This window comes from Anolis carolinensis, chromosome 1 (assembly GCF_035594765.1).
Source record: "Anolis carolinensis isolate JA03-04 chromosome 1, rAnoCar3.1.pri, whole genome shotgun sequence".
Classification (NCBI taxonomy): domain Eukaryota; kingdom Metazoa; phylum Chordata; class Lepidosauria; order Squamata; family Dactyloidae; genus Anolis; species Anolis carolinensis.
The window spans coordinates 106,822,881-106,843,252 of NC_085841.1; the positions used below are offsets into that span (position 1 = coordinate 106,822,881).

A 20,372-nucleotide genomic window follows, 5' to 3' on the forward strand; every position below is an offset into this window, starting at 1 on the left:
TGATATCAAACAATACACCTCCCATCATTCTTCAAGATTAGCCATATGGTGAGATCTGATAGGCATTGTAGTCCAACCTCTGAAAAAAACTGATGTATGTAAAATTCCTAAACCATATCAAAGAAGAAGATTCAACTACATGTGGTAATCATAATTTCAGTAATAATGGTGACGGTAGTAACACCACACAGATTTTATAGTGTTTACTCAAAAAATACTGATGAAAACTGAAACTATAGTTACTCTCAGAAACCTAAAAATTGCAGCATCTCAAATGTGTACTTACTTTGTTTGTTCTTCGATGCAGTGTAAAGATTCTACTTCTTTGAAGGCTGTTGATAAAATTTGTTTGTGGGTTTCAAAAGCAGCAGTTTTCCTACAGCAAATTTAGCTTTATAAACATCTTCCCTTGTTAAGGCTGTACTACAGTTAATTCTTTAAAATTAATGTAACTTCTTAAAATGTTGGTATCTAGTAACAGTTAACAAATGGCTCATCCAGGTCCTGCTGAGGTCATGGGGAAACAAGTTAGATGGAGGTCTTTGTGACTTGAAAAGGAAACCACATGTAAAGCTGAGAATGTGAGACGCAAAATGTGTGTGCACACATAAAGACAAATATGCTTTCTAGATTATCTAAAAACAGAAATAAACAATGTTACATCCTGAATTTCTGCTCCATGTAGTATCTTAGAACTATAGAGTATAGAGTATACATTTTTTTCTCGGCAGTGTAATATTTTCAGTGTGACACATAATGAAGCCAAAATTGTGTGATTTTGAATACTGCGTGACAGGTTGTCATGTTTTTCAGGTAAAATCTGTACTTATTTTTCTTCTCTGCTTAGTGGTTCAATACTGATAAAGTAATGACACAGATATTGATTTTTGAGGAAATAAAACTATGTTAATATAATCAGCTTCTATTTGGAAGCCAGTAAAATTTTCACTGGAATCTGACCACATTTATATATTTGCTGCTACTAAGTTGGAATTCTTTATCTGGAATTGTTTTCATTTTATTTCATGTATAGTTAGCTATTTTTTAAAATATGTATTTACATATCTTTGTTTATTCAGATTTTTCTATTTATCTTGTTTTCCCTCCAGATTGGTGCAGGAATAATTTATAGGTACCCCTCCTAAATTTTATTCTCACAACAATCCTGTGAAGGAGAATGACAGATAGTGACAGGCCAGAAATCACGGAGTAAGCTTCATAGCTGAGTGGAGATTTGAATATATGTCTCCGAAGTCTAAGGATGCATCTGCCATATAGAATTAATGCAGTTTGACACCTCTTTAACTGCCATGGTTCAGTGCTATGGAACCCTGGAATTTGTAATTTGGTGATGTACCAACAGTTTTAGCAGAGAAAGCTAAGGAACTTCTAAAACTACAACTGCCATGATTTCATAGCATTGAGCCATGGCTGTTAAATGGTGTCAAACTGCATTTATTCTACAATGTAAAGTCAGCCTTAGTCCATTATTGTGTTGCATTGTGTCCTCTGTGTTGCAGAGTTGTAAGTTGTATTTTTTAAAAAAACAACATGCCATTTTATTGTACCACAGCAGTACTTTAACTTCACTTAACATCTGTGCCAGATGTAAAATACGTAATTATATTTTGTTTTAAGACTTCATAACTTTCCTGATTCTTTTGTTCAGGCCATCTTTCTTTGGCGTCCATTTCAGACAATCTATAAGTGTTATGCCGTGGCATATGGTCTGAGTCTGATGTGCTTTGAAAAGGGTACAGAGTACTAATAATGAGGATTCTGCAAAAATGGGAAAACCAGGGCAGCAGATATGCTTTGAGAAAAAGTATGGGGTTTTAGCATCTTGAAACAATATATCATACTCAAAGGGACAGAATTGGGCTGCACAATCTGTTAGCTCATTCTTGTCCAATCTGGTCTCCTCCTTTCTTTTGGAGCCAGCATTGTCATCAACTTACTGAATTATACCCTGACTGGAATGAATTTCAGACACAGGGTAATGTATCTACTTAAATGGAATTCTATCTTTTTTTTTACAAAAGCTTTTTTGATATAATTTTTAATAAAATACCAAAAATCCCACATTGTTTACATTAAGTTGTTCAGAATTTTGCATTCGTGTAAGACCAGGGGCGGGGGAATCTAGTTACTTATTTTATAATAATCTTCCCATTTCTTAAGTTTTATTCCTGCCCCTTACACACTTTGTAAAAATTGAAACTATATATTGTGCTGTAAAAAGGATCTTAGCTTTCAAAGATAGCTATGAAATGACATGTCCATCATTAAACCATATAACTTAAAGACAGTACTTTTTCAGCAGTTTAAATATCAACGTGCTATCAATTTACTCAGAAGAGCTGAAGTTGCTTTAAAACATATTCATATTAAAATGGACCCACTTTGGTGGGTTGCCAAAATCCATCCAGTCACCTGAACAACTGGTATGCTTAAAGTTGGAGCTGTTTTACACCAGAAATGCATCAGGCATGCATTCATATTTTATGGATGTTGATTTAGTCGCATTACCCTGACTTTTTCTTTGTGTGTGTGGGTGTGTGTGTGCTGAGCAAAGCTTTGCAAGCTATTTACAGGGTAATATGGTACCTGTTTACTAGGAAGTGAGTCCCAATGAATTCACAACTTGAATTGTGTTTCACACTTTTAATGAGCAAAATGCTTCTTACACCCTTGCCCTGGAATTCTCCCAGCATATTTGGCCTGGAAACCACCCCTCCAGGATAGTGTGGAAATGTGTATTTCAGCATAATTTTTAAAAACTAACTCATAAATGGAATTTTTCTACAAAATAAATTTTCTTCAGAATTTTGAAGCTCAAGCAAATCTATCTGTTTGTGGGCAAAACTGTTTCTTTCTCACTTTACCACACTGATTTATGTGAAAGTGAGGTGGGCTTACAAGAAATGGCTAAGCTTCCCCGCTGCTAGGATGACAGGCTTGCAGCACATATGCCAGCACTCCTGCTAAGAGCCCTTTAGTTTTACTGTGTTAAATTACACAGCTTTGCAGGCATCACTATCATCACCACAGGGCATTGCATATTTGGGAGGAGCAGCTTTCTGGTGAAAAACTGATAACAAAAAGAATGGTGAATGTTCTTATTGACTAGTTTCACATGTTACCATGATTAGACTATCTCACCAAGGCCAAACCTCGAAATATCGCTATAACTGCATTTTCACAGATCTTGCATTGTGAGCTATTGATAAAAAGGAAGATTTTTGTAGTGAGTTATGCAACATTTTATACTTACATTGTACAGTAGAGTCTCACTTATCCAAGCTAAACGGGCAGGCAGAAGCTTGGATAAGCAAATATCTTGGATAATAAGGAGGGATTAAGGAAAAGCCTATTAAACATCAAATTAGGTTATGATTTTACAAATTAAGCACCAAAACTTCATGTTATACAACAAATTTGACAGAAAAAGTAGTCCAATACGCAGCAATGTTATGTTGTAATTACTGTATTTACGAATTTACCACCAAAATATCACGATATATTGAAAACATTGACTACAAAAATGGCTTGGATTATCCAGAGGCTTGGATAAGCGAGGCTTGGATAAGTGAGATTCTACTGTATATATGCCACTAAAATTTCAATGACAATTGATAATACTTGTAGTTTTGTTCCAATGAGCAGCAGTGTGATTTGTTCTCACACCAGAACTAGTGGATTTTTACACTCATTTAATATTTTTATTCTGCATTATTTGTTTTTGGGTCAAAAGACTCAGGATATATTCACCTAAACTGCTATGACTGTATTTGGTGGAATTGTGGGGTTTGTAGTTTGGTATATCTGATGAGCTCTTTGGCTGGAAAGTCTAAATGTCCCTCCCTGAACTACAAATCCCAGCATCCCATACAGTGTTATCATCACAGTTAACCGGAGCCCCTGGTGGAGTAGTGGATTAAAGCCTTGTAACTTGAAGGTTGGGTTGCTGACCTGAAGGCTGCCAGGTTCGAATCCCACCCAGGGAGAGCGCGGATGAGCTCCCTTTATCAGCTCCATGCGGGGAAGCCTCCCACAAGTATGGTAATAACATCAAAACATCCGGGCGTCCCCTGGGCAACGTCCTCGCAGACGGCCAATTCTCTCACACCAGAAGCGACTTGCAGTTTCTCAAGTCGCTCCTGACACGAGAAAAAAAATCACAGTTAAAGTGGAATAATAGTCTTATAATGAAAATCAGAGCAGATTAAACCACAATTTTGTTGGATAATTCTTAGAGAATATACATTACTTCTCAGATAAACAAACATACATTGAGATATTACAAAAATATTTCACCCCCATGTCTTAGTTGTGTTTGATTATCCACAGAAAATTGTAAACATTTCTTTATAAATTGTTAATTTGTACTTTAAAATAGCTTATATATATTCCCTGTTATCCTTGTATGTTTACTGGTTTCATATTTTCTAAGCTACCTTGAATAATAGGGAAAAGGCAGGATATGATATGATAAACTCTTGACATGCTGCAACATACAATGTACTATGTTTTACTAACATTTTTGAAAAACAGATATATTCTTTAAATTCCAAAGATGTGCATATAATGGCTGTATTGTGTGAATGTTTTAGAAGGTTATGAGAGTCACTTCCAACACCAACTTCTGTTTTCTTGTCACAAGTTTCTCATGTTATCTCAGACAGTGTTTCTGAAACTTTTCTACATTTTAAAAGCAGGTTTTCAGGTAATTTGGGTTGTATTTTCAGAAAGTAGAAATTCAGTTTTACACCTCACTTTGCTTTTCGGTCCATACCCACACTGTTTTCAAGTATTTATTGTCTGGAAATGCATTGCAATTTTTAGTTTAAATATTAAGGGATGAATTGTAGCCACATGTCTAAAAGATATAAAAATCTTCTTGTTGTTAATTTACATTTTTCTGTTTTACTGGCATATGTAATACATTATGAAGCTGACTAATGAGATTTGTGGCTAATGAAAATCCCATTGATTTCCAAACAGGACATAATTTAATGCAGCCTGACAAGTTTATATAGAATACTACTGTTTTCTCTTTCCTGTGCTTTTTAATTTGCTTGCATGGGACACTAATTAATTTGTCTGTTAGTGAACAGACTGTTTTTCCCCACTTTTACAAAATCCAGCATTTGTATAATGGATTTTTCAGATATTTCCTATTTAATGCTGAAAGTCGTTTATTAGAGGCTTAAACTAATAATATTCTATATATATTCTTTTTTGTACATTGCAGATGAGTGTCATCATAGGAACGATCAGAGATTCTAACCTGAAGCTTACCCTTGCCTTTGGCATAGGTATCCACCATGCTGGCCTGCATGAAAGAGACAGAAAAACTGTGGAGGAGTTGTTTGTTAACTGCAAAATCCAAGTACACACTTTCTGTCTGTAACATAATGTTGAAAGGTTTTCTAATTCACTTTCAAAAGTTGTGCTTATTTTCATAACAAATTATTTTCTCATTTTTAGGTTCTGATTGCCACGAGCACATTAGCCTGGGGTGTCAATTTTCCAGCACATTTAGTAATTGTCAAAGGGACAGAGTTTTATGATGGAAAAACAAGACGTTACGTTGATTATCCAATTACAGGTATTGTCAAAAATCATAGCTCTGTTAGAACAATCTATATTATCCCTATGTGGCAACGTCACAGAAAGTACCATACATATTCATGTATAAATCAAGGGCAGGTTTTGCGGCCAAAACTATGGTTTTTGATATGACCCATGGAAATGTTGGTGGTCATTCTTTTGGAGAGGGGAAAGGGAGTCAGCTAGCTCAGGCTGCTGCTGCTATTTTTCCACCGAGGCATTCAAAAAGACTGAAAGTGGTAGCATGGCAGAAAAAGTAGAGGGGGGCATTATTTCTTCTGGATTCTCCTGGGATGGACTTAGTTCCTGCCTTTTGCCATTCTAGTGAGAGAAGGGAGGTTTACATTTTTAAAATAGCTTAATGTACGCTGTTCACATTGATCTGTGGATAAATTGACTCAGTCTTGAAGGGATTTTTAAAAAGGAAAATTGTTTTATTTATACATGAGTACATAGGGTAACCAATTGTCTTCTTAGGCATGAAATAGAAACAAGTGAGCTATATTTATTACACTCTTTTCTTGAACTTTTTAACAGCAGAAGATACCTTTTTAAATTCTTACTGTATTTTGAGAATGCTAAAACAAGAGAAATCCGAAGGCTGGTAGTAAAAAGAAGTGAAAACACAATTGAACAAGTTATGACATTAAAAGCCATTAAATTTTAAAAATGCAAAATAATTTTAAAAGATAACAGCAAAGTTGTTTTACCCATGCTGTAGAGAGGTAATGGCTTTGATTGTCAGAGTAATTATTTGTGGGCATATGTTCCCAAGACTTGGTATCTCCAGTAGAAAAGTTATCAGATAGCTGTGAATGTGAATTTTATAAAGTCAAATGCTTGTCCAATCTGTTATCTACTGTGCAGAATTAATAGGGCCACATGGGATAAAACACCATGTGTAAACATGACTGGATATGTTATTTAGAAACATCAAAACAATGTTCTTAGCCACTATACTACTGAGAATTGTTCAGATTTTTTTTCTTGAGAGGCATGCCTATATCTTGCCTAAAACAAAAGTAATAGAGACTACAACTGCAAATGTCTTTGTTTTTAATATTTAAATTTTACTAATATTTCAGTAAATATAATATAATTATAGTATCACATCTGTATTTTAGAATATGATAATATTATGTCAAGAGTCAGACGCCAGTTAACATACAAAACAGAGTTTATTCTGAAGATAAGCCAGAAAATAACATAAACACAGGAAATATCCTTGAAACACTTCACTTTTCAGTGTTTTGAGAGTAGATTGGACAATAATAACTCAAAAACGAGCCATGCTAATTTCCCATGCTGGCATTCAATAAAAAACTAAATAACGCTTCAATTCAGCTTTGGAAAACAAATAGAGTTAATTGCTGGAAAATAAACAAACTAGAAAAGCAATAAAGCTGCTTCCACGGTGCAGATAAGCCGAAAGCCTCAAAGGGATGATGAATAGCCGTTGTCAGAGGAATCCAAGGTCAGGTCAGGAGGCAGCAGAAATTCCGAAAGACAAACCAATAGTCAGAAGCCGGGAGTAGCCGTCAGTCAGAGGGTGTAGACAGAAGCCAGGTCAAATACAATCCAAAGTCCGAAGAGGGTGCAGTCATCCAAAACAGGTCCACGATAAGACACAGCGAGAGCCAAGCTAGGTGATATCAGCAGATTCAAATCATAGTCCAAGTCCAGTCTTCATGGAAACACAGAGATCCCAATGGCGCCTCAGCAACACCTTGCCACACGCAAAGTGCAGTGGCCAAACATTCCCATTTTATTCCCCTTCCTCCTGGGTGACCAAACACTCACACCCAAACACCAGGTGTCCCAAATCTACTCAGAGTCTGAACTCCACACAGCTAGAGCTCGTGGATCTGGAGTACCTAGCAATTCGTCGGAGTCCCAATCATCCTGCCCACACTTAGCCCCATGAACACTTAAAGAACCATCCTCCCTTCTCCAAGCATCCCAATTGGGATCAGCTCCTGCAGAAACCCCAGGTTCAGAAGTATCCATAGGCCCCAAATCCCCAGACATCTCCGGTGGCTGTGCCCATTCAGTGCCCGCTTCCCCAGCCACCACCTGTTCCTCAGCATCCATCTCCCCATCTGAATCTTCCTCAGAAGATCCCCCATATAGCTCTCTAAGTCGCTTCCTGCGCAACTCCTCCAGTGAACCCTCATCACGAGGGTTTTTTCTTCCTCTTCGAATTCCATCACCATCAACCATAATCCCCAAAGGCGCAGTCACAACATATTATATAAAACAGCTTATAGCACCTATACCTAAATATCCCAAAAAATTAAAATAAAACTTTCCTACCCCCTATCTCTTCTATATAAAAATTCAAGAACAGTGAAGTTATGTTATACTTACTGTTGTCATTATTTGATTTTGTAGATGTTCTTCAGATGATGGGACGTGCTGGTAGACCTCAGTTTGATGATCAAGGCAAAGCTGTGATTCTAGTTCATGACATCAAGAAAGACTTCTACAAAAAATTCCTATATGAACCTTTCCCAGTAGAATCGAGGTAAATGAGAAGCCACATTTAATGAAGAAATGTGATTCACGAATGCATTCTGTTCCCTAAATCTCAACATTGTATAGTTTTCAGATAATTCAATTCCAAGCTGACTTCTGCCTCCAGGTAGACTTTTTTGTTTACATTGGCAAACTAGGACATTATTAATCAAGTACTTTCTAAGAGGTTGATTAGGTGTATGAATTGCTACCGTATGTGTGGTAACACCCAGATTTATTTCTCCATGCACAGAAAGTTATCAGGTTCTGGATATGAGGGATGATAAGAGGGTAGGTAGATGAGAGAATAAATTGAGCAATAGCACCAAAAGCTTCACTGTTGCAACTAACATTCTCCTCTAGCAGAGGTCCCATTGTCTTCTTGTCCTTTATTGTGGAGTTCAATCTAAGATACTTCTTAGATAAAGTAATAATGGTGCCATCTTTTTAATAAGACATTTTTAGTCTTTCTTAAATACCGGTAGCATTTTTCCCATTTTGGATGTTCTATGTGGGATCAGTCTTAATAGCTGCAATCTGATTTTACAGAACTAGAAGCTGGAGCCTGATGTTTAAGACTCTCTGCTGCAACCAATTTGAATGTTTTGTGTGCATAATACCATTACAGGCTTGATGTGAATTCATTGGGGCACTTTTTATTATTGATATATTCATTTTTCTTTAGTTTGCTGGAAGTTTTGTCTGATCACTTAAATGCTGAAATTGCAGCTGGAACTATTACATCGAAGCAGGATGCAATGGATTATATCACCTGGACCTATTTCTTTCGTCGCCTTATCATGAATCCCAGGTGAGTCATTAAAGGACTGAGAGCACATGAAGGCAGAGTAGGTAACATTGAAGGCTTTGACTCAAAGCTTGTTGAACTGTGAACATTTTTCTAAGGTCCCATCTACACTGAACATTTAATGCAGCCAGACAGTGAACTGCCACAAAAGCATGCAAAAAAGCTCTTAATGTTCATTGCTGCTCTGTGGTTTGTGTCATCACTATCCAAGCCTCAAATTGGTCCCAACATTTCCTATGTAGTCATGTACACAGCAAAGCCACGTTCTTCAATACTGGTTTGAGTGACTGAACTTCTGGGATTTTCATCGTTTCTAGTTCTACTCCCTTACTACTATTTTTCATGGAGTAGATTTTTCTCTGAAACACGGAGATTCTAGTCTTATGAGATTGCTTAGATGGTTGACCACTTGGAAGCCATATGTCAACTTCTCTAACCTCTTCTGAAAGCGACCAGAGTATATATAAATAAATTACAACATGAGATTTGGTCACATTACATATATTTCAGTACATAGATATTCAGCATCCTTTTTCTGATTTTTATTATGCTGATATAAACTTTCATTGTACAAATATTGTGCAAATGATTTATAAAGTGCTTTTAACACTTTACTTATAACTAATGGCTTATAAGTGCCTGGTATTGCATATTCCCAAAAGGGGATATGTAAATAGCTGCTTAAATTTTCCCTTCACAGTAGAAAATCCCCCCATCCCCACCCCAATCATACTAGCTGGCGATTCAGCCCATATGCATTGCTTTGGATCCAGGTGCTGTTGTTAGCTTGGTTTGTCAGTTAAGTAACCCAAATTATTATACCTTTTGGCAAAGATCCATACAACTGCTTAGTTTCACACAAGAAACTTTAACTCAGATTTTTGACTCTTTTAATAAATTATCTTCCCATGGCTCTTCATAAGTTGCTTTTGAATCACCCATCAGTTTGAAATGAAATGTTCTGTGTTATATGAGAATGTAGTTCTTGAGAAAAACAAGTCCTTTGGACTTGCTGAAATATCTTTTTGGAATCTGACCTTCTTTCATTAATTGAAATAATTATCTTAATTTCTTACATTAGACTATATCTTCCCATTGAAGGGGGAAAACATCTGGATGTTAAAACTTTAACATCATGCTTAAGTCTTCTGAACCAGTCTAAAACCACCAGTTTAAAATAGCTTATTCTTAAATAAATTGTACATTGCAGCTTAGGAAACTAAGTTAAATATTCAGTGAGAATTTCAGATAACTATGTTAATACCAGCTAGGAAAGAGAGCTTTAATAAAATAGTGTCATCTGTTGGAACAAATGTTCTTGAGCTATTGATTATTATTATGATGTTAGAAAAATTTGATAAATTCGATTTTGGCCAATAGGAACAAGCACTATGTGTTCCTCACTGGATACCTTTTACACTACCTTGGGAGGCTGGATTAGTTGGTTCGTACAGCCAGGCTTTCTCTGTAGAAATGTGGAACTTCCTCCCAAAGAAAGTCAGGGTAGCATCATCTGTCTTGAGTTTCCAATGTATGGTCTTCATTAAATAAACAAAATGCAACATTTAAATGACAGAAGCACTGAATACACAACAGCAAATAAGGAAGAGAAAAACATGGAAGAAGCAAAAGGACTGTACAAGGAAGAACAAACATCCAACACTAATTTAATGTTCTAAATGTACTTTTCGTAGTTTTCAAACTTCCCTCGAAACATAACCACCCTTTCAACTACATTATCCTATGAGCATGAGAACCCTTGATGTAGGGATCAATATGGAAAAGCACACCAAACATCTTTGGATGAATTTCAGAATTTGCTGCTGCTGCCAGATTTGAAGGTTTAACCCTGATGGGTCATACTACAACTGAAAAACCTACTGGCTTTTCTTGGATCTTACATTATGAAATCATTGCATCTGGCAGAGTATTGGATGATATATTGTTTCCATTCTATTAACAAATGTTAGGTCAGAACCAGACCTTAGTCTATACCATAACAACAACAACAAAATGAACAGTGGAACTCATCACTATAAAAACTATGCATGTGCTATTTTAATGTTTTGTATGCTGCATTTATACTTTGATAATGGATTTATGTTTAATTTGTAATCATTATACTTCTACAACTTTAAATGTCTGACATTATTGCGAATGTATTTTAATAGAAGAAAAAACAGTGAAATCTTTTCAAATACTGTAGGAGAGGAATATCACAAGGAATCCAATAGGAGATTATGATGTGATAGAAAGGACGGAAGTGAACACACATGGGCATTATATTTCCAAATGAAAATATAATAAGCTGCAGTTTGTTATTCCTGTTTTTTTTTTCAGCTGTAACACATACTACCTTCCAGATTTTATTACTAATCCTGAGCGATATTCAGCCATGTCATTGTGTTTCATGCAAATAGCGTTCTGCCAGCCGGTATGCATTTTCAGAATTAGCAATAGGAATTATGATCAGTTCAGTTTGTATTACATCGGAATGTGCAGTAAGTTGCACAATCTGTTGTACAACTGCTTTTCTCATCCTCTTGCACAAAATATGATCCAGCACACCTTTCCTAGTGGGGATTTTCTCTCCAATAAAGCCAAGCTGGAGTTAAGCCACTATATTTAGCATACAGTTCCGTTCTTGCCAAAAGGGCAAAATATGCATTTAACATATATATAAATACTAAGTGTACATTTTGGGATCCAAAACATGTAATCCCTACATGGATCTTTCTTATTAAAATCACAGAAGCCATTTTCAAAAGGAACAGAGTAAAACTAATGAGGGATACCAATGTTGTCAATGAGTGCTTCTGTCCAGAAGATAGTTGAGGGATGGTTCAGAGTGAAACTTGCTTTACCAGTGGTTTTCAGCTATTCTCTCACACTGAGCAGATTGTTGGCTTCGTTCAGGGACCTCTCATCTTACCCTCTGAAGACAATAGAGATGTTTAGAGGCACCTACCATGCACCTAGGCTCATTCACATGTAGGATTAATATACCAGCAGGCACTGTCTTAGGTCACCCTTCACTGAAGTGTTAACACAGTACAAATGTGCTGATGTGTAGAAAGTGCATTTTACTGTGATGAGTGCATCCAACCTTTATACAAGTAAGTGCTTTACCTCTGACCCATTCACATGTGCATCAACACTGATGTCAAAAGGAGAAGGATAAAATAAGGAAAAGAGCCTGGAATAAGACTTAAAAAATCCTTCCTGCTTAATAGTTGCTCTGCCACATCTGTGCTCCAGATGCAAAGTGGTAAATGCAACATCGTGCATTCGGATTTCCATTGTTCTTAGTTCTCTGAACTGGAACAGGGATACTATATATAACTGCCATTAATTTAAGTGAAACATAGTTCCAATGTGAATTTGCAGTTTTAGGAAGAAAAACAGAAATGTTTCTTTTGGTCTGTCAGGAAAGCTGGTGTCCTAGCATCATTACAAAAAAAGTACTAGGTTAAGCTGGCTGTGCATGACGTAGTATGTACTAGGCATGTCCAAAAATCATTTTGAATCTTATCTCGGATTGATATCGGATTGTTCTTGCTTTTTGAGACACATTCTGATACGTTGTCTCACGGTGCAACTGGCAATGTATTTTGAACCATCGTTGGCCCATTCTCTAATTGTCTCTTAATATTTCGTTAATTTTTTTCCCCAATTTTTTAAAAATATATATATATTTTAAAATATTTTTATTTTTTTTTGTTTCTGCAACCTAGCTTGAATGGGATCTTAACGTGGCTGCCGCTCCCCGGCCAATCAGAAGCTTCCACGACGGACGCAAAGGTGGGGGCTAGGTTCCTCTGTGTCCACGTGGAAGATTGGCATAAAAGCCCATTGCATAGCCCGGGCAAGCCATTCTGGGATGGGTTTTACGCGGAGAAGGTGGTGATCTGCAGTGCAAACGGAGAGCAAGCAAGCCTGTCTTGAGGGAGAGAGGGTGAAGGGGTTCGTTCTGGTTGTTCCGACAGAGGGGTTTGGGTTTGGGTTAGGCTTTTGTTGCTGGTTCCTTCTCTTGGGATTGACTGAGTGTGTTAATTTTGGGTAATTGAAGGCATTCGCTTGAGGATTGTGGGATTACAGCCAGAGACACCATTTTCCAGAGTTCTTGCTTACAAAGATAGCAAGGGAATTTATAGGTTTCAAAGTAACTTGGCACTCCTGGCCAGGGCATAGCTTGGCGTGGTCAGTCACTGCTCCATTTCTAATTGAAGGCAAGGCATTGCCTTTGAGGGTTGTGGGATTACATAGCCAGAGACACCATTGATTTCCAGAATTCTTGTTTACAAATATAGCAAGGGAATTTATAGTTTTCAAAGTATCTGTGCACTCCTTGCCAGGGCATTGGCCAGCTTGCTCACAAGTACATTACCAAAGGAAGGCAAGGCATTTCCTTTGAGGCTTGTGGGATCACATAGCAAGACACACCATTGATTTCCAGTGTCCTTCTTGCTTAAAAATATAACAAGGGAATTTCTAGTTTTCAAAGTTTCTTTGCACACTTTGCCAGAGCATTGGCCAAGTTGGTCACTGGTACATTTCCAAAGAAAGGCATTGAGTTTGGGGCTTGTGGGAGCACATAGCAAGACATAGCATTGAATTCTAGTGTCCTTTTTCCTAAAAATATTACAAAGGGAATCTCTAGTTTCCAAAGTTCCTTTGCACACAGTGCCTGAGCATTGCCTGGCTTGGTCACAGGTACATTTCCTAATGAAGGCATTGGGTTTGGGGCTTCTGGGAGCGCATAGCAAGACATACCATTGATTTCCAGTGTCCTTTTTCCTTAAAAATATTACAAAGGGAAAATCGGACACAGAAACAAAGTTACACAAGTAGAAGAAGGACTTTCACATTGAAAAAAACATAATTGAACAGGAAATAAAATTTCAAACCAGGAACAGGTTTCTTCAATTATTAAAGAATAGTTTATTATAAAAGCTATGAAAATTCGCCAAATCTCAGAGGATACGTTCTGCAATTTGGTGAGCTAGGAGGGTTGAATGTGTTCTCCCACTGTACCAAATTTGATCAGGATAGCTCAAGAAATGAGGGTGGGAGAGCGCTGTAAAAGTCCCCCCCCCCGGGTGCTGTTTTTTTGTTTGTTTGTTTGTTTGTTTGTTTGTTTGTTTTGTGATTGCGCATTAGCATCCACCATTTTAGAAACATTTAGAAACATTACGAATTTTCAGAAATATCTGAATTTTTTGAGGGAAAAAATCGGAAAAAGTTTCTGTATCGAAGCGCCGGCGCCCCCTACTTTAGAAACTAGAATTGAAACATTTTTTTCATCGATCGGACATGCCTAGTATGTACATTTGGACAGTTTAGCTTTTCTCATATCATTATATTAGGGGCAGGGAGACTGTAGGAAGAACCACAAAATATTTTAATGCATCCATCCAAAAGAACAAGTCTTATTGACCCACAAACTCTGAAATGTGTCAAACTGTGACACTTGCCATTTTAGTACTTAGCAGGAAACCAGAGCTACATTTTGCAACAATAATTCATTGCACAGAAATGAAGGGATTCCAACCAGTAGAGTGAAGGTTTGTGTGTTGGAGTTACCATCTATACTCTAAAAAGCAGAAAACAAGTTCAAGCTTTTGGGTGTTTTGTCGAGCACTGAAGGTGACAGTGTTGGTATTCCTCCTCTTTCTATCATTTTGTTTCTGTCCTCGTTATTTTTTCCAGCCTGTATGGATTTGATCAAATTAAATGCTTTCTTTTTACAGTTGAGAATAGTATCCAAAAAGGGATCCTATTCAAACAGGTGCAAGGTAGAAAGGCGTTATCGCTGACTCTCCTCACCAACATTGTAGTGTTCCCCAGACCTCTAGAGCCACTTTTGGGTAGGGTATTAAATGTTTCAGTAGAAACACTGGGAAAACAACATTCTCCCCTCCTCCAGCAGAGCCATCTCATAAGCAGAGTTTGATTCCTATTTAATCTAAATAAGATTAGTTTAAGCTGTCTAATGAAAGGACTGGCATTTTTCTAATGCAAAGCTTTCCTAACTGCATGTCATGACACATTAGTGTGTCACCTGCAGTTTGTAGGTGCGTCATGTGATACCTCTGAGTCTGTAAAATAAGCAACAAAACATATTAAAAATCAAATATTTGCATGAAAAATATTGTGTTCTTCACATATTTCATTGTTAGAACTTATGTATATGTCCATATCTCTTATAAGGGGCTGGGTTACCTCAAGTTTTCTAGTAAAACTGAATTACCCTGTTTCAGATTGATGCATGTCTTTAAAGTGTGTCACCAACATGAAATGTTTGGAAAGCTCTCTGCTCTAATGTGACGTGAATTAGTAGCCCATTGGATACATTTTTTTCATCCCTGGAAACTTTCCAGACTGACAGCTGATTGTTCACTGACCACCATTGGTCCAGGGACTACTATTTTGATCTGGGTTTCATCCTGTATCTTCTCTTCACAATCTTGTTTCTTTAATTATAAATTAGTTTATTAACTGCCTTTGTTTGGTCTTCTAGTAATCCTTATCCGTTTTCAACATTGACAACTATGGAGACATCCTCATGGAATGGAAGTAGTCAAAACATTTCTCTAATGGAGATGATGATGATGTTAGTTGTAATAGTACAGTAGAGTCTCACTTATCCAACATAAATGAGCCGGCAGAATGTTGGATAAGCGAATATGTTGAATAATAAGGAGAGATTAAGGAAAAGCCTATTACACATCAAATTAGGTTATGATTTTACAAATTAAGCACCAAAACATCATGTTTAACAACAAATTTGACAGAAAAGGTAGTTCAATACGCAGTAATGCTATGTAGTAATTACTGTATTTACGAATTTAGCACCAAAATATCACGATATATTGAAAATATTGACTACAAAAATGTGTTGGATAATCCAGAACGTTGGATAAGCGAGTGTTGGATAAGTGAGACTCTACTGTATTAGGATAAATTTAAACTGTTAGGCATTTGGGGAGTTATTAACTGGGGAGAAATGCAAACCCCTTTTGGAATCAGTTTGCATTTCTGCAACAAAATGATCTGAGATTAATTAACAAGACAATTGTGTTGATATTTCAGGTTATCAATGTACATTACTTTTGAATGTTGATGGCAGGCCATTTTTATCATGGACTTGATTCACTTTGATTGCCAATTGAAAATGATAGTGTTAATCTTCCACAGTATTACTTGGTAAAAAATGTCTCCTTTCTCTTTCAAATGAGCCAATTCTCCAGAGAATACCTGATTTTTCCCCATAGAGGCATGTTGATCCACAACTACTGGATTAGATCCAGAAGATATGTTGGTTGGATCATCTCTCATGTGCTCCATCAATCAGGGATATGTTTATAGTTATGGATTTCATCTAAGCTTCATATCTTTAGTTTGGTTTTACAAATTTTCCCATCAAATAGGAAAGAGAATTGCAGAATGTCTCACAGTAGATAAAATGCAACCTTTGTGAGAGAGTAACTATTGATATCTCTCCTGTGTTCGGAATGGTTTTTCTCCCCAAAATAATATGCCTCAAAAAATAATCCTGAGCAGGACTGTTGTGGGGGTTTTGCCCCAAGAAGCACTCTGAATGCAAGCAAAGGTTTTACGTAATAGTCTTTTTCATATGTCCCTGGACCCTGTTTTCATTATCTGTGCCATTACTACTACCGTATAATCTGAACATAAAAAACATGGTGTTTATAACAAATGACTTCACAGGCCTGACAGTTATAGCAGCACCATTTCAAGGCTGATGAAAAATTTCCCAGGGAGATCTTGGGTCAGGTTTACATAAACTAAACAGGAAGCAATTGCTATCACAATCCACATTAAACCCAAAATGGTCTGTGTAACTTCATCTACATTTTATGTCTCTGCACGTTTCTCTCTCAGCTGGTGAAATTCCACACTTGCTTAGATTACAAAAATAAGATCATGTTTCTTGTGATGTTCTGGATATATTCTCTGCTACATTTGCAGACTGAGTTGTTTGTGTTTGTTATAAATTACTTAAAACACTTAAAAAGTTTGTTCTGATTGTTTATATCTGATGTACTTTGTAAATTTTTATGGCACCCAGGGATTTGTTATTGCTTTTTTCCCAATGGGCTACTAATAGAAGTTAGCCTATCTACCCCATGTGCTAGATGCTGTTAGTATAAAACTGCCTTTGACTTTCACACCTCTCAGGGGACGAGTAATTGTTGTGTTCAAACAGCCTGTAATTGTGATCCCGCTGGCTTTCTCAGTAGGCTTCTGGCTATTAGAATCATTAAACAACTCAGCACCTGTTAACAGCATTGTAAATATTCAACCTTGCTTGTGGGCAGGTTGAGCTGAATATAGGAGAAGGCTTACAGAGCCCAGCCTCATAAATTAGAGCTTCCGACAAGTCAATTATTGTGAAACTGGGTTTCACTGTGAAATAAATGAAATGGTGTGTTGACAAAAAGGTGGGCTGTCTGTTTGCAGCAGAGGGGAAATAATGACTAGATGATTCAATGCAGTGGCCATGAAACTGCACAGTTTGTATCCTTTATCTTCAGTTAAATAGTTAGATAATACAGTTAGACAGAAAAGCGGGAAAGGGGGCAGTTTTGTATAGTTTGATCATACGAACATTTTTTTATATATCATTTGGATCACACACATATATATCATTTGGATTGCATATATTAAAACATCAGGTTTGTGCAGCCTGAATATAACCATTAAAACCTGCATCTATAATTATTTACTGTTCTCTCTTATCTAAAAAGTGTCAAGTTGGTACAGTGCTATATATATATATATATATATATATATATATATATATATAAAAGATTCTAGCTCACAAGAATTATTTCAGTCACAATCACATGTATGCAAATTTGAAATCCTATATATAAAGTTTAAACCTGTGCATGTTTGGCTAAAAATAAGTCTTTTGTTCAATGCAATTTACTTGTTCATACATACATTTAGGTGTACAACCAAAGATTCTGAGAAAACTTTGATTTTTCTTGTTGTTTTTAAATATTAAGGAGGACTCTTTTTTTCCTTTTGAGGTAGGAAAGTAATCATTTAATTGATGGTGTTTTATGTAATTGCGTTGTGTCCCCCTCCCCACAAAAATCTGTGGGACTCTATTTCACAATTTTTCTGCTGTTATATCAAGCCAATATTGTAATCTTTACTGAATGAGGCAAATTGGAGTTGAACACGAATATTGAAATATTTGCTTGGAAGCAAAAACTCAAAATCCTCATTTAAAAAATTAAAGCATTAGTAAAACTCATTATATAATTTATTTATGAGAAATAGTTTTCCAAATTGGTAGATCCCTCAAAAGATATCTATACAAAATTCCTTAAACTTAAGATCAAGTCGGGGTGCTGTGGTTTTTAACTTGGAATATGTTTTAATTGATTTTAACTGTGAATTTTTAATACTGTTTATATTTAATTCTTTTTTTAATGTTTGCATATTTGTACATTTTAAATTGTATGCTAATACTTTTATGCTAAGCTGCTTTGAGTCTTCTTCGGGAGAGATAAAGCGGGATATAAACAATAATAATATACTGTGGGACTTCCGAATCCAGACTGACAAAGTTGTGGAACACAACACACCAGACATCACAGTTGTGGAAAAGAAAAAGGTTTGGATCATTGATATTGCCATCCCAGGTGACAGTCGCATTGACGAAAAACAACAGGAAAAACTCAGCCGCTATCAGGACCTCAAGATTGAATTTCAAAGACTCTGGCAGAAACCAGTGCAGGTGGTCCCGGTGGTGATCGGCACATTGGGTGCTGTGCCAAAAAATCTCAGCCGGCATTTGGAAACAATAGACATTGACAAAATTACGATCTGCCAACTGCAAAAGGCCACCCTGCTGGGATCTGGGCGCATCATCTGAAAATACATCACACAGTCCTAGACACTTGGGAAGTGTTCGACTTGTGATTTTGTGATATGAAATCTAGCATATCTATCTTGTTTGCTGTGTCATAATAAAATAATATGAGCTGTGCTTTTAGTGCACTACGCCACAGGCATGACTAACTGGACACAAGCCAAATTGGACACACTGGATAGAAAAAACATAAAAAAATTATGATTATAAATAGAGTGCTGCACCCAAGAAGTTACATTTACAGACTCTACCTAGCAAGGTCTGAAGGAGGAAGAGGGCTGCTCCAAGTCAAGCAGTCAGTAGAGAAAGAGAAAAGGGACTTGAAAGAATACACCCAAGAAAGCCAAGAGCCAGCACTGAAAGAACCCCGTAAGGCTGAGATGCTGAAAACCAAAGAATCAAAAGAAGAGTACAGAGCCCAACAGTTTGCAACACAAAAAGAGCGGTGGCTAAACAAGCCACTCCATGGGCAGTATTTTAAGAACATTGAAGGGAAGATCAACAGCAAGAAAACATGAGAGTGGCTTAGAAGGGGAACTCTAAAAAAGGAAACAGAAGGCCTGATTTTTGCTGCACAAGACCAAACCATATGAACAAATGTAATAAAAACAAGAATTGAAAAGTCCTACAATTGGATTTTAGAATCCAAACAGATAATCACCAGCCACATAACACACCAGTTTTTATTATTGACACTGCAATACCATGAGACATTAGAGTCGAGGATAAAGAGCTGGAAAAGATCATGAAATACAAGGACTTACAAATTGAAATTGGACGACTATGACAATAGTGGTGGGTACACTTGGAGGCATTCCACGAAACTGAGAAAAGCACTGGAAAAGCCTTAATGGGAACAGAATATCAGTCCACATGCTGCAGAAGGCAGTACTTCTCAGAACTGCGCACGTTCTGCAAAAATACCTCTTAATATCCTAACCCCTTGGAAAGAGCCCAATATTCAGAGACAAATCCCAGACACTTGGACCTAACATGCATGTGTTATTTGTGTTGTGTACAAATAAATCTATAATAGTAATGATGATGATGGTGATGGTGATGATGGATGCTAATATCAGAAGTTGTTCCTATGGAGTTCAAGGAGACATACATCTGGGAATATATGCATATGATTATACTCCTTGATTGACTACATCCAAGAAAACGTGTACAGATTGCATACACATTTTAATGTAATTATTATTTTGCAAAAGTCATGAGTTATGTAAGCCCCCAATGGCGCAGCGGGTTAAATTGTTGAGCTGCCAAACTTATTGACCGAAAGGTTGGCTGTTTGAATCCGGGAAGCTGGGTGAGCTCCCACTGTTACCCCCAGTTTCTGCCAACCTAGCAGTTCAAAAACATGCAAATGTGAGTAGATCAATAGGTACTGCTCCAGCGGAAATGTAACTCGCTCCATGCAGTTGGCATCTATGGACAACGCCGGCTCTTCAGCTTAGAAATGGAAATGTGCACCAACCCCCAGAGTTGGACACGACTAGACTGAATGTCAGGGGGAAACCTTTA

The 20,372-nt window shown here is 36.9% G+C and overlaps 1 protein-coding gene across 1 annotated transcript in view; it reads left to right on the top strand.

Moving 5' to 3' along the window:
• ascc3 (activating signal cointegrator 1 complex subunit 3) overlaps positions 1-20,372 on the top strand; it is a 370,189-nt gene that overhangs the window by 263,032 nt on the left and 86,785 nt on the right. Inside the window, exons 31-34 of the mRNA XM_003215509.4 lie at positions 5,255-5,392; positions 5,491-5,611; positions 8,005-8,137; positions 8,813-8,938. Of these exons, the coding sequence (XP_003215557.2) occupies positions 5,255-5,392; positions 5,491-5,611; positions 8,005-8,137; positions 8,813-8,938 (518 nt within the window). The remainder of the gene's footprint in view (positions 1-5,254; positions 5,393-5,490; positions 5,612-8,004; positions 8,138-8,812; positions 8,939-20,372) is intronic.